General features: G+C 34.7%; 1 protein-coding gene across 4 annotated transcripts in view; it reads right to left on the bottom strand.

The window, feature by feature from the left end:
• LOC123869708 (sodium- and chloride-dependent GABA transporter 1-like) overlaps positions 1–16,722 on the bottom strand; it is a 67,080-nt gene that overhangs the window by 12,081 nt on the left and 38,277 nt on the right. For 2 of the 4 annotated variants that reach the window (XM_045912699.1, XM_045912697.1), the window contains exons 2-4: positions 7,014–7,257; positions 6,323–6,465; positions 1,771–1,811 (exon numbers count right to left, since the gene is read on the bottom strand). In XM_045912699.1, coding sequence (XP_045768655.1) covers positions 1,771–1,811; positions 6,323–6,465; positions 7,014–7,257 — 428 coding nt within the window. The remainder of the gene's footprint in view (positions 1–1,770; positions 1,812–6,322; positions 6,466–7,013; positions 7,258–16,722) is intronic. The other 2 variants (XM_045912698.1, XM_045912700.1) reach the window with 1 other exon arrangement.

Here is a 16,722-nt window from a genome sequence, read left to right as displayed (position 1 = left end):
CGTGTGACTGCACCAGCCTAAGCACAACCAGAGCAGCAACGCGTTACTATATTCCTCTCGCTTTTGCATCGAAAAAGTGTTGCAAAAGCAAGCAAGTGTTGTCGCACTGATAGTGTTTAGGCTGCAGCGACGCGTCAACTCCACTCAATTCTAACACCATTTTTGGATAGCAATATTTGAGTGACGATTTGTTATCTGCATTTTACTGGGATGAATATTGTGATCAATCAACAAGCTGGACTCACGGATAATAAATACACTATCTGTAATTTGTCGATAAGTCATAAGATTGTCAAAATTTGTATAGCCTTTTTGTCAATAAATTATAGACACATAGATTGTAATTTTATCCGTCGTCCTAGGTGATCGTGATAAAAAAAATTAAACAAGCAACAGCTGCTGTATAAAACGAAACAATACGGATACATATTCAAGACTGTGTAAACGCCTGCATACAATTTCTTCTATGACAACTTCTAAGAGCTTCTTTGGAGCCGCTCCGCTACCGTCACGCGTTGTGTATGATCAAAACTTTAAAGCATTCCACACAAAATGCGTTTCGGTTGCGGTTGAAGTCATCATTCGTATTAAGATATAGAAGTTTTTCGGATTAATTCACACTGAGATGGTACAGCGGTGAGAGGCAAAGCTGCAAAGCATTGAAGTACTAAAAATATCAGCATTTTAAACTTTATTTATATAATTTAAATATACAAATTGTATCTCTGTGTGCTTGTATGGCAAGAAATCCTCTCGTATTTTACCGTGAATAAACAATTTTACACCTAGCAATAGGAACTTTAAATAGGTACTGTTAATTTTATTTATTATTTTGAAGAATGGCAATAAAATACGCGTGTTTAATTTAATAGTTCCTATAGTGGCAAAAAGCGTCCGCATATTATATGACGAGGGTTTTATTCCAATTACTGTTTCTTTATATATAAATTATTATTTATACACATAAATGTCTGACAGAAATAATTCAAGCCAAAATCGGTTATATTCATCTTGTCATTGAGTTGAAATTTAAGTGGAGTTTTAAATGTTTTGCAGCATTAAATAGCTTACTGTACCTGCACTATAAAATTTTAGGGCTGTCCAAATAGGTTATGGCATACAACGAAATATCATTGTGAAAAAAGCGTAGCAGAGTCCGTGATTGATAAAATAAGAATATTATTTTTCCATTCGAATAATATTTTTGTTGGAAATCATGGAAAATGAATTCCGTTCCAGTACAGAATATTACTATGAAAGGTACTCAAATAATGTTAAAACTATTTTGTATTAAAAAACTAATAACATAGGTAGGTAGTTTATTTAAAACTGAAAATATTATCGAAGTTCGAGTATTTTACGAAATAATGTAAGCTTTTGGTATTCGGACAAAATTATGGGAAACTAAAATTAATTTAATAACGGTATTTTAACAAACGATTAAGCGCAATACACACTAGCAGAGTGGAGTGGAGCTGAAGCGCGATGTCTGTCTTGATAACAATTTAAAACTGAACTTTATTTACTTTTGCTCAAAAATGGTGGCACGCAGCCAATTCAGATGTCTCCGAGCGCGTCGCGCGTTCTTCTCTTACATGTTTTGTTTTCACTAAGTCAGTACAGTCTATATCAATTTCAACACCAAAAGTGCATAAAGTCGAGTGTGAGTTGTAATCAAAAAGATTCACCTCCACTCAACTCTACTTGTATACGTTGGCCTTTACAGTTTCAATATTTACGATGTTCGGAAAAATATTAATTAATACTTACTTAAAACATTCAGATGCATTCATTTTGTTTTCGTAGCCATTCTGAAAATGAACAAAAAATTTAATCATAAAAAGTAAATTTGATCATAAAACAAACCATGATTGATAGTAGAGTTGTCATAATAATTATTCCTAGAGACAAAGATGTTCCACAAAATTCCATTTTACCAATTTTACCCCACTGCGTAACGCAAAGTAGTGGTTATGTGTTCATCCATAATAATATTATAAATACGAAAGTGTGTCTGTGTGTCTGTCTTTTCACGGCCCAACAGTTTAACCGATTCTGACGAAATTTGGTACAGGGTTAGCTTATATCCCGGGGACGGACATACGCTACTTTCTATCCCGGAAAATCAAACAGTTCCCACGAGATCTTAAAAAACCTAAATCCACGCGGATGAAGTCGCGGGCATCCTCTAGTCAGTCTATATAATATTATGTTTGTTCGTTCATTTGTGGCACTCTATCTAGACTAAACGCGTAGACCGATTTCCATGATTCTGACATTAAAAGATTTACTTTAGTCACGCGAATGCTATTCCTTCCTACTCTTTCCAAGGAAAGAAGTTAGTGTAAGGCTCTCTCTGTTATGTAAAATGACAGAGACAACAATCTCAGTGGGCTTTAACCGTTTTGAGTTACCAACCAATCACAAACGAAACTATGTTTTCGAATTGAATTTCGATGTTTTTTGAAAACATGATTCCAATGATGTTGGATCACTATTATATACCTACAACTACTCCAAATTTCATGTCGATAGCTTTAATAGTTACTGAAATAATTTACTGTGATAGACGGATGGACGGACAGATGGACGGAGAAGATCGCAGCATAAGGGTTCTATTTTTATCATTTGATACGGAACCCTAAAAATATGGTAGAATAGCCATAAAAATATGTATTTGGGCTTTTTATCCATAAAATGTAGCAGTACCTACATTTGTATTAATTAAAAACCAAACAACTTCACACAGACCAATTACTGAATTACATGAGGTTTGGAGCACGTACATTTTAAAATACAATAACACACCACACAAAATAATGCATGAAGTTTTAAATATGAATCTAGAATAAAATGAATAAAAATTGTTGCAAGGGGCTTCTATAAATTATATATTTTTTAAATTTTGTTGTTTCAATTTCGATGACCGCACCTGGACAAAAGCGAGTCTACCTGTGAAAATGAGGGCTTGGTAAAATACGTTCCATTTCAAGCATAGCGCTACCTGATTTGAGCTTTCTTATCTCCTGTTTCTGGCTCTACCACTCTCATCAGCCAGACCCTTAAACTGATGTTGCGGTGGAAACTCTTAAGTTTGCCTAAAGTGCATCTTGTCCTGGTAAGAGTTTTCCTTCAGCTATGGAATGTCAGGGTCTTTGTCAGTCTTAGGCGGATACCCCAATAAATAAAACCAGTCATTTCCTTTGCAACTATAAAACTGTATGAGATAACTAGCTGATGCCCGCGACTTCGTTCGCGTGGATGTAGGTTTTTTAAAAATCCCGTGGGAACTCTTCGATTTTCCGGGATAAAAAGTAGCCTATGTGCTAATCCAGGATATAATTTATGTCTATTCTAAATTTCAGCCCGATCCGTTCAGTAGTTTTTGCGTGAAGGAGTAACAAATATACACACACACATACAAACTTTCGCCTTTATAATATTAGTGTGATAGTGTGATATTTCCGAAACAAAATTCCACTGCAACTTTGAAAACCTCAAAGGAAATTATTATAATAATAATATGAAAAACATAACTGCGAAAATGCAATTTACGTTTGTTTGAAAATGTAGCGCTACATCTATTTTAATTAAAAACTAAGCAACACTACACACATTAATTACGGACTTACATCAGTTGCATTTAAAGCTTGTAATTCCTGTTAAAATAAGGAAAATAATGAAAATAATTTATTTACTTCCAGAGGGGTAATGCTGCCAAGATCTTGGGTACCTACAATGCCTCGCTGCGGTGGTCTCGATGAGGTTTTGAAATAATTTAATTAATTTTAGTTTTTTTTTTAGTTTTAATATTTTAGATTTAAGTTTATTTTATAGAATTATCAGTTATTATCTTATTACATATATTACTATACCTAATTCTGTACATAGATAATAAAGTCGTCATTTAATCTATTCAAACACATACCTACTAGAAATACTACTAAATCGAGTGGATTTAGGTTTTTAAATATCCCCTGTATGATCAACCCATTTCCGCCCCACTACTGAGTACGGGTCTCCTCTCAGAATGAGAAGGGTTTAGGCCATAGTCTGCCACGCTGGCCCAATGCGGGTTGGCAGACTTCACACACCTTTGAGAACATGGAGAACTCTCAGGCATGCAGGTTTCCTCACGATGTTTTCCTTCACCGTTCAAGCAAGTGATATTTAATTGCTTAAAACGCACATAACTGAAAAGTTAGTGGTGCGTGCCCGGGATCGAACCCCCGACCTCCGATTAGTAGGCGGACGTTCTAACCACTAGGCTATCACAGCTTTTTTACTTTTTTTTTTTAGGTAACGTTTAATTTTGTGGGTTAAAACCGATAACCATCTTCAGGATAGAAGCCATCTCTGTACCCCACTTTGTCTAAGGTAACAGATAGACAAACAGACACACTTTTACATTAATTATATCAGAGTAACCGACATAGCTCAACTGGTTGTGAAGCTGAAGTGGTAATGGGCAGGCACAAAGTTTGAAACCGGTGGATGTTGGGGTCCCAAAATTCTAGAACGGTGACCTTGCACCGGAAAACGCAGCGTTGGTAGGTTGGTGGTTGGTTGGTCCCCCATTAGGTAAACGGACGACATTAAACGAGTCATAGGGAGCCGCTCGATTTAGGCGGCGTAAGACTGTGGCATGTGAAAGCACCTATAAGAGATCTATGGACGTGGACGTATATCGGTTGATGATGATGATATGAAATTTTGTTCAGTTTAATATTACCTGATTTTTAATTGACCGATTTAGAAAAAATTCTGCTTGGCCATCTATAACATCAACATAAACCAGAAAATTAAATAATAAAGTCATAAGCGCCGATGCTCACTTGCCAACCAATATGTATCTTGTCTACTTATTAATTAGTTGATTTAGAAAAAAAAGTTTTTTCTTAGCTATCTATTATAACATCAAGATAAACCAGACAATAAATATTTATTATGTTCATGAGCACCGGTGCTCAGTTACCTGCAACCAAGACGTAAGTCTACCTTGTCTATGTCTACATTTTAGCGTTCCGTACCCAAATGTTAAAAACGGAGCCCTATTAATGTCACTCTGCTGTCTGTCTGTCTGTTCGTCCGTCTGTCTGTCCGAATCATGTCACAGGTCTCTAACTCGTACTTAGACGAAATGAAATTCAAACCTAAAAATTTGGTATTTGGTGTAAAACGTTGACCCAAACCCAAATATTGAATTAAAAATTCAATTAGATTATTTTTCAAGGGGGCATATACATGAAAAAGGAGCCGGAAAAAAAATTCTTATCCTAACACGTGAGATATCACTGTTTAAAACTCATTGAGAGTACAAATATTTTATGTAATTTTTATTTTTTATCTTTAAAAATGAGGAAATGCGGGTTATCAAAGTTGTCAGTTTTAGACCATTTTTGTGACGAGGCTGTCTCAAAAACTAAACTAGTTAGGAATATGAAATTTCGCTATATTATGTACCATAATATACTGTATTTAAATAAAAACCACTGAAAATAATAATTTACAAAATAGTTTGTAAGTTATGTGACTAAAACAAACGAACATTTTTTGAGTTTTTCATTAACGGTTTATTGCGATGTTCTAGCTCGGAAAAGAAATATTTCATGCACCCAAAATATGATGTTCATAATAAATATGTCCGGCACCCTAAAAGAATGAAGCCTAATTCGAACTTGGCTCATTTTTTGTTGACTGTTGCTATTAGTTACAGTCCTGACGTATAGTAAAAAGTCTACACTATTTGTTTTATTTACTAACACGCTCAACATGCGTTTGCGCATAGCCATGACGAGACATGCTATTGTTTTTCTTTGAACTCAACTTTACTCTACTGTAACTGGTAAGATCATTATCATCATTATCACCGATAGAGGTCCACTGCTGGACATAGGTCTCTCGTAGGGACTTCGACATGCCACGGTCTTGCGCCGCCTGAAGCCATTAGCCGCTCCCTGCGATTCGTTTGATGTCATCTGCAGTCTTCCAACCTACAGTACCCGGCTGGAAATACTAATACATCGACCTTTAGAAAGAGATAGCGGTTTCGTTGTCTCTGTTATTGAGACCGACAAAACGTCATGTTTAGGTATGAGTGACAAAGACAACGCTCTACGAAGCCGAAATCCTATACAATATTTCTTACCGGGTACTGTAAGGTCTTCTAAGCACAATGGTGGAGGTTACGATGATAACCATGATGGGGAACTACTTCCAAGGTATGACTGAAAACTGATCCAGGTAGGACAACACTGTGAACGCCCTCTTGCTCGGGAGATGTACAAGGACTTAATAACATGACGTAGTATTACATCCTTACCGGAGTCATGTGTACTTTTGTACAGTCCTTCAATGGGAAGGTGCCTTTTCCGATCCAGATCATGTACGCGGCGGACAGTGCTATGTAGACCATGCTGTAGATACAGCATAGGTATGACGTAAGGATTTTCAGGTGGCCCACTCCTGCAAGCAAACATTATCAATTTTAGCAATATTAAGGTCAAAAACTATACCTCGGCCACTAATCCATATACATACCTACATCTATTCTATACGTATAATACTTTAATAGTATAAATGCAAAAGTATGTCTGTCTATCGTTTACTCTATCACGGCTCAACGGCTGACCTGATCTTGAAAATACAGGTTAAGGTTGAATCCTGGAGATGGACAAAGAATAGGTACTTTTTATCCCGGATAATTTGCCACCGGACTTTCAGGAATTCGCCAGAGTTTCCACGAAATTAAAAACATTAATTCACGTGAACGAAATCGTAGACATATTCTAACTGCTGTTTTTTATAAATCCCACCACAACATTCTGTTATTTCGTAATACGGTGACTGGACTGAGTTGCAGCCGGCATAAACGTCATCGGTAGCTTAGCAACCATCAGCAAGAACCAAAAGCAACCACCAGCAGATAGATGACCAAGTATGGGATTTCGCAGTCATCGTGGGAGGTCGCACCTATTTGAAGGTGAAAGATATTATGGCTATAGAATACTAACCTCTTAATATAGGTACGGCTCTCCACACTCCAACCGGGTCTTGGTGGCTGAGTTGACCGATCGCCAGCTGCAGCAGCGTCGTTGGTAGCGCAACCACGAGCAACCAGAATGAATAGATGACCAAGTACGGGATGTCTCCATACTTGAACGCCTCTCGTGGCAGCCGGACTGAGTTGAAGAGCGTGAATGATATGGCTATTGTGCATATTTGTGTCTTGAATACGTCGAATATCCGTCTGACTGTCTGGAAAAAAGGATTAATTATTTAAAATACTTACAATATTTTTAACCGACTTCAAAAAAGGAGGAGGTTTTCAATTTGTCGAAATGTTTTTTTTATTAATTAAAAAATGATGATGGCAAGAGACCTAATGGCTTGACGCTGGTTCCCTGGGAACGGGGACGGGCGCTAATGTGAGACACAACGTGCGTTGAGAAATTGGCTTAGTGACAATCTTGGAGACAGCATCAAAACCGGGAACCGCAGAAAAATATGTATGCGCAAGTAGGTATGCCTCCCTTATAGAGAGTTACATTTTTGTTCCGTTTGCCGTGGAGATTCTGGGGCCAAGCAGTGTTAGTGCTGAAAATTTTTACGAGACATTTCACTGCGACGAAATTTTTTGCGCAACGGATCAGCCTGGCTGACCCGCGCGGAAACACAGCCGGTATTCTTGGCACCATTCCACGCGGGCATGATTTGTACAAAAATTGGAAGAGGCTTGCTTTAAATTTTACACTAATATTTTCAATAAAAAAGCAGATATCCTAGTGACGGCGTCGCGTCGGCGTCATATTCGGGAGGTCGATGTTGAGCACGCATCACTTGCTTTAACAGTCAAGGAAAACATCATGACGAAACATGCATTCCTGAGAGTTCTCCTAATGCTTTCAAAGGTGTGTGATCTGCCAGTCCACACTTGACCAGCGTGGTAGACTATGGCCAATTCCTTCTCATTCTGATACTAGACCCGTGTTCAGTAGTAAGCCGGTGATGAGATGATGACGATGATGATTTCGTTCCACGTAGCGGAATAAAATCACGTTCGCTGCATTCACTTCAAGACGTTCAACTAAAAGTAAAATTGTGATAAATAACCACACGACTGTTAAATTTAGAGCGCGTTTAAAAACTACAATTAGCACTTAATTTGTAAGTAATTTAGTGAAACGAATTTATGATCGAATATTAAAAAGTAGAGCATGTTTATAAATCGTAGAGCCGTTATAAGTTAGTGGTTAGTTTTAGGTAGAATATAAATATTGGTGTTCATAACTTTAACAATTCCTACTCTGCCGAGAGTCGAGACATAGATAGATAATTTTTTTTTCATAAAAGACTTCAGTCATATTTGAGAACTTAATTTTATAATAATGAAATGAATATACTAACATCAGCATTAGGTATATTTTATTCAATAATCATTTACTGCATTGGTTTAATTCAAGTAATATTCAAGCAATGATCGAAGAGGCTTCGAATTTTGGACGTAGGAAAAAACTTACCAAAACTAAAGACAAAAAGAAAAATAAATATTACAACATAGTCAGAGATTGCTATTGATTCAATTGAGTATTGTTCCCAAAAGATTGTGGATTCCACTTAATTACAAGTGTAAATTAAAAATTTATAACACCCCCGACAAGTGAAGGTTACAGTAACTAGAAAAGAGCTGATAACGTTCAAACGGCTGAACCGATTTTCTTGGATTATAGCTAAGAACACTTTCGATCAAGCCACCTTTCAAACAAAAAAAAAACTAAATTAAAATCGGTTCATTAGTTTAGGAGCTACGATGCCACAGACAGATACACAGATACCTACACACGTCAAACTTATAACACCCCTCTTTTTGGGTCTGGGGTAAAAAATGCATTAAAAATGGGACATAGATGTAACAAAGCTTCAATAGTTCAACGGTTAAAGAAGCAGACTGAAATCTGAAAGGTAGCCGGTTCAAACACCATCCGTTGTACTATTGTCGTACCTACTCCTAGCACAAGCTAAACACTTAGTTGGAGGGGAAAGGGGAATCAACTTGGCTTATATTTATTTAAAAAAAAAACGGAGTTAAATAAAATGGACTACTTTTATCAAAGTCGGTTAAAATAATTGCATTTGAAAGACACGTGATCACATACTGAGCACTACCTATCTCTAATTACGTAAGTATTTTAATAGCGCATTAGTACGTGCCTTTTGACTTACGAGCCATACAAGCATTATGACCATACTAGCTGATGCCCGCGACTTCGTTTCCGCGGATATAGGTTTTAAAAATCCCGTGGGATTTATAAAATATATTGTATAAAAAGTAGCCTATATGTGTTAATATAACCTATCCAAATCCGTCCAGTAGTTTTGGGTGAATGAATAACAAACATACATCCATACATACAAACTTTCACGTTTATAATATTAAGTAGGATCTTGACCAGTCATAATTCTTTACTATCCATATTTTGGAAAACTAAAACCCTTTGGAATTTAAATATGATATAATTAATATTGCGTAAGCGCTTTTATAAGTCCTTTTATAGGTACCTACCTATTTGTAAGAGTTTAATTGAATAAATTTATTTATTTATTTATTATGAGTAAGTACGTCAAAGGCCAACCACGTGAGCAAAAGGAAGTAGGTAAATTGTTTATTAAGAAAAACTTCATCTTAATGTAAGAATTAGGTGATTCAAAGTGTAAGATAATTCCGAGCAAAATACCTACTTCAGTATTGTTTTGTCTTCAGTGACGTCCAAATTAGTGTAATTTATAATAATTATACTTAGTTTTGCAGAAAGACTCCGTTAATTGAAGATTTAAAACAGGTTGAATATTTTAAAATTTTGTTAAGTATAGAATTGAAGTTAATTTTTTCGCCTCTTTCTGCGCGAATTGGATCACTGGCTATTTTGTTGTTATTTTAGGGTTCAACAAGGAACCTTTAAAGTCTTGTCCAGACTATCTAGATAGGTATTACAGTTATTATAGAAATAGATTATAAAAGCCGTAAACTTGAAATTTGGCATTGTTATACAATCTTCAAAAGTGAAAATCCATTTACATTGTTCCTTGATTAAAATGCGCTATTTTTGAATGCGACAGATTATAAATTATGAGAAAAAAATGGTTCATTGCCTGAACTGAATATAGGTATTTAAAAATCATTCAGCATTTTTATTTAGGAAGTTTTGACATTCAAATATTTCAGCAACTATAGCATATTACTTACGGGACCCTACGTTATAGGTGCCTACTTTTAATACATACATAGACGTAAAATAATTAAAAAATAATTATAACGTTTTGTGTCATTATTCTTACGCATACACATGGCTAGAGTTTTTAATAAGTACCTACCTACTCTTCGGCGATCTGAGTTTCCTACCAATTATAATCCGGGTATCTTTAAAACAAGAGTGAATACTGAATGTCAAGGTAAATGCGTCCTGTCTTAAGCAACATCATCACTTACCGTCAGGTGTGATTCTGGTTTAGCATGTGCCTATAATGAATAAAAAAAATACTCATAATCTTCAACATAATATCAAAACAGTTTACCTAACTTTACTAACTTTGCGTAAGAGTGATTCGACGTGAAAGTCGCGACCAGAGTGATATCTTAATGAGTTTAATGTGTTTTATTGTTCATGCTAAATAGCTACTCTACCTACTTATAAATTAGATTTAGCAGCAAGGTAATTAACAAAACTATTTTTAGGGTTCCGTATCCAAAGGATGCCAACGGAACTCTTACCTCCGCTGTCCACCCGTCCGTCCATCTGTCTGTCAGGGGGCTGTATCTCGTAAACTGTAATAGGTAGAGAGTTGATGTTTTCTCAGAATGTGTATTTCTATTGCCGTTACAACAACAAAAAATAAAAAATTCGAAATGACGCTATGAAAAAAAATCATAAATTGAAAAGTATTATTTCTTACACAATGGTACGGAACCCTTCATATGCGAATCCGACTCGGACTTGACCAATTTTTTAACATCTTATCTCACATTTAGTTATGAAGTTAGTGAGTGGGTGTTTACTGTTATAGTAAAATAGTAGCACATAGAAATTTCCTGTCCTTCTTTCTGAGTTTCCCCTTCCAAAAGCGTTTTCTTTCAAAAGGGAGAACTTTTCCTTTCCGATAGGTATTTCGCAGTTTTCCCATTTGGTAGGTGAAAAGTATAAAAAACGTCCTTCCTTTCAAAAGAAATTTTTTTGGAAGGAGAAAATCTGAAGGGAATTTGAGGATCTGTGGATTTCTTCATACGTTTGAAACCATCGCAAAGCTCTAATCTATAATAATTTAGTTTTTCTATCAGGGTAATCAAATTAATGATTATTTGGAGTGGTGCATGACCTGAGGCCAGGGGGGCAGGTAGCGGTGAATGAGGAAGAAAAAAATTTGTGGTTATGTGCTTTAGAAAAAATAATATTAGCATTGAATGTAAATAGACTGATGATTGATTTCTTGTAACGCTTAGATTGAATAATAACTCAATCAGATATAAACCGATTTCGATAATCGTGTGTATACCTACCTACTGGGTTAATTTTTAAAGATGGAAGACGCAATTCCATAACATTTAGTTAGTAAATCACTCATGGTTAGTATAATAATTATTAGTAACTAACAGAAAACTGCGATTGATTTCTTGTAATGCTTCGATTGAATAATAACTCAATCAGATATGAACCGATTTCGATAATCGTGTGTATACCTACTACTGGATTAATTTTTAAAGATGGAAGACGCAACTCCATAACATGTACCTAGTTAGTAAATCACTCATGGTTAGTATAATTATTATTAGTAACTAACAGTAACCTGCCAACAATATACATTACATTGAAAATATATTTTTAATACAGTTGCTCAAAAAGTGGCGTATTGCAGGGACGTATAGCGTTCGGGATGTGGGCTATTACATACTCGTGCTTTTTCTTTACCTTTCCCGCACTCGTGCTTTTTCTTTCCCAACTGTCAAAATATTAAAAAGAAAAACCAACCATGAAGTTTTTACTAAAAAAAGTTTTTATGATTCATGCAAATACGTATTTCTAATAAGAAGCTACTAATTTGTTTCAATATCAGATTTAATGATTTGATTGAATGAGTTTGGTTAGGTTTCATTTCATTTCATCTCATTAAATTTCATTTTCATTTCATATCAATAAAAAACTTCTACTGAAGACTTGGCTGTATGGGCATAGTTCCCTTTGCCTACCAGAATGGGTGAAGAAAAAAAAAACTCTGCTTATATTCTACGGTTGGCGCCATTTTTCAGAAATTTTCTTTGCGAGTTTAGTTGTTGGTTGCCTAAAATGAGTAATTTCGACCCTAGTTTTTTATATCTATTAACAATAAAGTGGTTTTAAATTAAATTAAATTAAGTTAGTTGAGTTTATTGTGTTTTTATTATTTTATTAAATTGCTTCATTTTTTCGCAACTGTATTAAAAATAGTCGTTCAGTACACGTGCGGAACCGTCATTGCAACTCGTTCCGACTGTCAACCCTCGCCTTCAGCTACGCCTCGGCTCGGGTAGACATTTGTCGGAACTCTTTGCAATGACAGCCTTTCCGCACTTGTAATGAAATATACTATTTTAATACAGTTGCTCAAAAAGTGGCGTATTGCAGGGCTTTGGGCTATTACATACTCGTGCTTTTTCTTTACCTTTCCCGCACTCGTGCTTTTTCTTTCCCAACTGTCAAAATATTAAAAAGAAAAACCAACCATGAAGTTTTTACTAAAAAAATTCATAGAAGTTTTTATGATTCATGCAAATACGTATTTCTAATAAGAAGCTACTAATTTGTTTCAATATCAGATTTAATGATTTGATTGAATGAGTTTGGTTAGGTTTCATTTCATTTCATCTCATTAAATTTCATTTTCATTTCATATCAATAAAAAACTTCTACTGAAGACTTGGCTGTATGGGCATAGTTCCCTTTGCCTACCAGAATGGGTGAAGAAAAAAAAACTCTGCTTATATTCTACGGTTGGCGCCATTTTTCAGAAATTTTCTTTGCGAGTTTAGTTGTTGGTTGCCTAAAATGAGTAATTTCGACCCTAGTTTTTTATATCTATTAACAATAAAGTTGTTTTAAATTAAATTAAATTAAGTTGAGTTTATTGTGTTTTTATGATTTTATTAAATTGCTTCATTTTTTCGCAACTGTATTAAAAATAGTCGTTCAGTACACGTGCGGAACCGTCATTGCAACTCGTTCCGACTGTCAACCCTCGCCTTCAGCTACGCCTCGGCTCGGGTAGACGTTTGTCGGAACTCTTTGCAATGACAGCCTTTCCGCACTTGTAATGAAATATACTATATCCAACACATTAAATTCAGTTGTTTATTTCATAAATGAAAAATGTCTTCACCAACCCCAAGTTAGAATTATTATTTCAAAGAACAGAAAAGCAAATAGGTACTTGGAAATTTGAAATCGCTCAATAAGAGCCTTAATTAAGAGACTGATATTGTTTAATAATAACTTTATAATGAAAATCGTCTATTGAGTTTGATGAAGCTGAAGAGGACTCTTAACTTAAGTCTCAGAATATTACTTTATATTATTTCTTGACCTTTGTGAAATGATGATCTCAATAGAAATTGTATTTCTAAATATATAAAAGAAAAAACTGACTAGCTGACTGAATGATCTATCAACGCACAGTTCAAACTAAAGGACGCATACGGCTATTATGACAGTACTTACATATTATAGTAAGAACGATAAAAGTATATTCTTTCATTTTTATACTCGGTGCATAGGTATTTAGAGATTTTTTAAATTAAATAAAACACGAATATAAAAAGTTACAACTATGATAATAATTAAATTTTTAATACATATATCCTCTTGTTATTCAAAGGACAATGCTGAGAGTATAAACCAGAATCACAATGTCCGTGAAATCATCAGGTCTTTGCTCTTTGGGTACCAGGAAACGGAAAAAAGAAGAAAAACTAAACAATGGAATGTCGTTACAAGCAAATGTAATTAAGATTATTTTAAAAAGTCTAGAACCATTCCAAATTAACAATGAACTGGTAGGTCCAAAATAAAATAACTAAAATATATAAAATAACTGTAAAATATCTGTGGCAAATTAGCGAGGTCAGTAAACTTTTTTAAAATCATTCAATAAAAGAAGCAGATCCAAGTAAATCTTTTCTAGGATGTAGTAGAAAAAAATACGTTACTAAACAAAAATATTGCAGAAAAAACTCAAACTCAAAGTAAATAAATCAATGAACTTGCAAACGCGTTACCTCCGTATATTTTTCATATCAGTACCTAATTACTAACATTCGGATAAATTTTATATTGTGTGTTATTAAATTCTTATTAAATTCTATCGGGGCCAGAAGTATATAGGATCATAAAAAAAATTAATTACATAAAAAAATGGGCAAGTGCGAATCGGGTAATAGCACAGAAAGGGTTCCACACCATCGTATAAGAAATCTCAAACCAGTATAATCGATCTACCAGTGTACAACTATTTGGTCGGGAAAACAAATCTTTAATTTTTTTAGTATAGGTGATGTACCTAACTACGAATTCCTGGGTTTTCGGATTTTTCCTTTACTTATGCTATAAGATATTGTTACCTGCCAAACATGATTCTAGGTCAACGGGAAGTACCCTATAGGTTTACCCGACACGACAGACAGACACCGAAGTGATTTCGTTAACATTAGTGATTCTTACCGTTTTGCTTCTTCACTGAACGAAACCCTCGGTGCGCGAGTCTGACTCACCCTTGGCCAGGTTTTTATTTTCGTATCTAGATATCTAAATCCGCTAACACCCGTTAATATGCTTAAAAGTCTGTACTATAAGTTTACTCTTCAATCAGGGTATGTGTAACAAATCGTAGGCATTGCTCATAGCGTAGTTGGTGACAATGTTATGAAAACTTCTGCCTTGTTTGCACAGACATAGTCACAAAGCAAACATTGCTCGGTTAACGTACAGCCGGGTATGAGTATCATTTGCATTCGCTCTGTTTGATTTTGAACAACTGTTGAGTTCCAACATTAGTGTTTCATTATTCAATGTTATTGTTTACTTGTACACTTAGTAATAAAACAAAACCCTTTTCTAAAAAAACAAAACCCTTTTCTAAAAAAACATTCTTTTCTAAAAAAAAACATTTCAAAGGCGAATTTTTAATACTGAATTTCATCTTTCCAAGTCTTAAGAAATATCGATTAAGTGACCACACAAAATGATAACTTTTTGATCTCTTTAGGAGGTAGACTTTAAAATATTCCATGCATCAAAATAAGAATCAACCATAGACCAGGTACTGAACACCAAAATACGACATGTTTTAATTTAGAAACGCGACAAAATACCATACTTTATTTTCACCATAATACGTCAAAACAAAACCTCTCATAATGGGAGGGATTGGAGCGTAACAGAAACACTGTGGGTGAAACGAAGAATTCTTTCATAAACACGCAATTTAGAACACGATTCCCTTTAATGTAGAACAGTGATTTATCAGCCACCTTACATGCATTTTATGATCTTTACATGCATTCACATTGTCTTGTCATAAAAACCTGAAATAATATGAAATACTAGCGACCGCTGGCTCTGCCCAGCGAAAATATACTTAAACCCTTTTATTTAATATCCCTTGGAAGATTTGAAAATGGCTTTGCTTGCTTGATATCAAATCGAATCCAAGAAAAATTTCAAGGGTGAAGTTAGTTCAAATAAAAGTTCGGTAATGTTATTTAAAAAATCTAATGCTCTAGCACTCAGTCCAAATTCTTACCTTTTGTAGGAATATTTTATTAGAACTGTAGGAATATTTATTTTACTTAGAACCTATTTCATAACGTGAAAGTAGGTACGTTTATTTGTTATTTGTATGTCTATTAGTCCTACAATCACTCCACAACGGAACAATCGATCTATGTAATTTATGAATAGCGTTAAAGACATGGACAGTGACACAGTTTATCCCGAAAAATCACAGAGTTCTTACGGGAATTTTAAAAACCACGAAATCCACGAGGATGAATTCGCAGTATTAACTAGTTGGAAAATATTAACTAAATAACATAATGATATGAAGTCAACGACTTTCACCATTTAAAGTAAATCTAAAATCAATAGGCTAGTCATTCAATAATCCAATCAAATTGAATTTATAACTCAAATTAATTTCTCATTATTTGGAACAATTTTGATATATATGCAAACATAAAACTCGAAGTCGAAGCGTTTTTGATGTAGTACTAAAAATAATTGTTCACTCATAAGAACAAAATTATATAAGTTCAAAAACGAGTATTTTAGGTAGGCACTATATAATAATATTAATGTAATATTATAATATATTGCCTTCTCAGTTTTCACCTTCCACTGCCATCACCAAGCTCTTGTCATCGTTTTTTTTTGAAAAGTAACGTTTAAACGTTATTTTTCAAAAATTACTTTTCAAATATTTTGTTCGTTTTCTCCCTAACGTTAAGGTTGTCTGGAAGCGAACTTCATTCAGTTTGTATCTACCCTATAGTTCTACCATTCTCCATCACAGATTCGCAATGCCTGCCTTCCACCTTCATCATTAGAGACACTCAATAACAAAATAATCATCTACTGTCATCCAAATCACAATCAGAAAATCGGAAGTAGAGGAAATATCAGTTACAAAGATGGAATGATGATA

This window comes from Maniola jurtina, chromosome 11, assembly GCF_905333055.1.
Source record: "Maniola jurtina chromosome 11, ilManJurt1.1, whole genome shotgun sequence".
Taxonomy (NCBI): Eukaryota; Metazoa; Arthropoda; class Insecta; order Lepidoptera; family Nymphalidae; genus Maniola; species Maniola jurtina.
The sequence above is the reverse complement of the archived record's forward strand: the minus strand, read 5'-3'. Positions and strand labels throughout refer to the sequence as shown.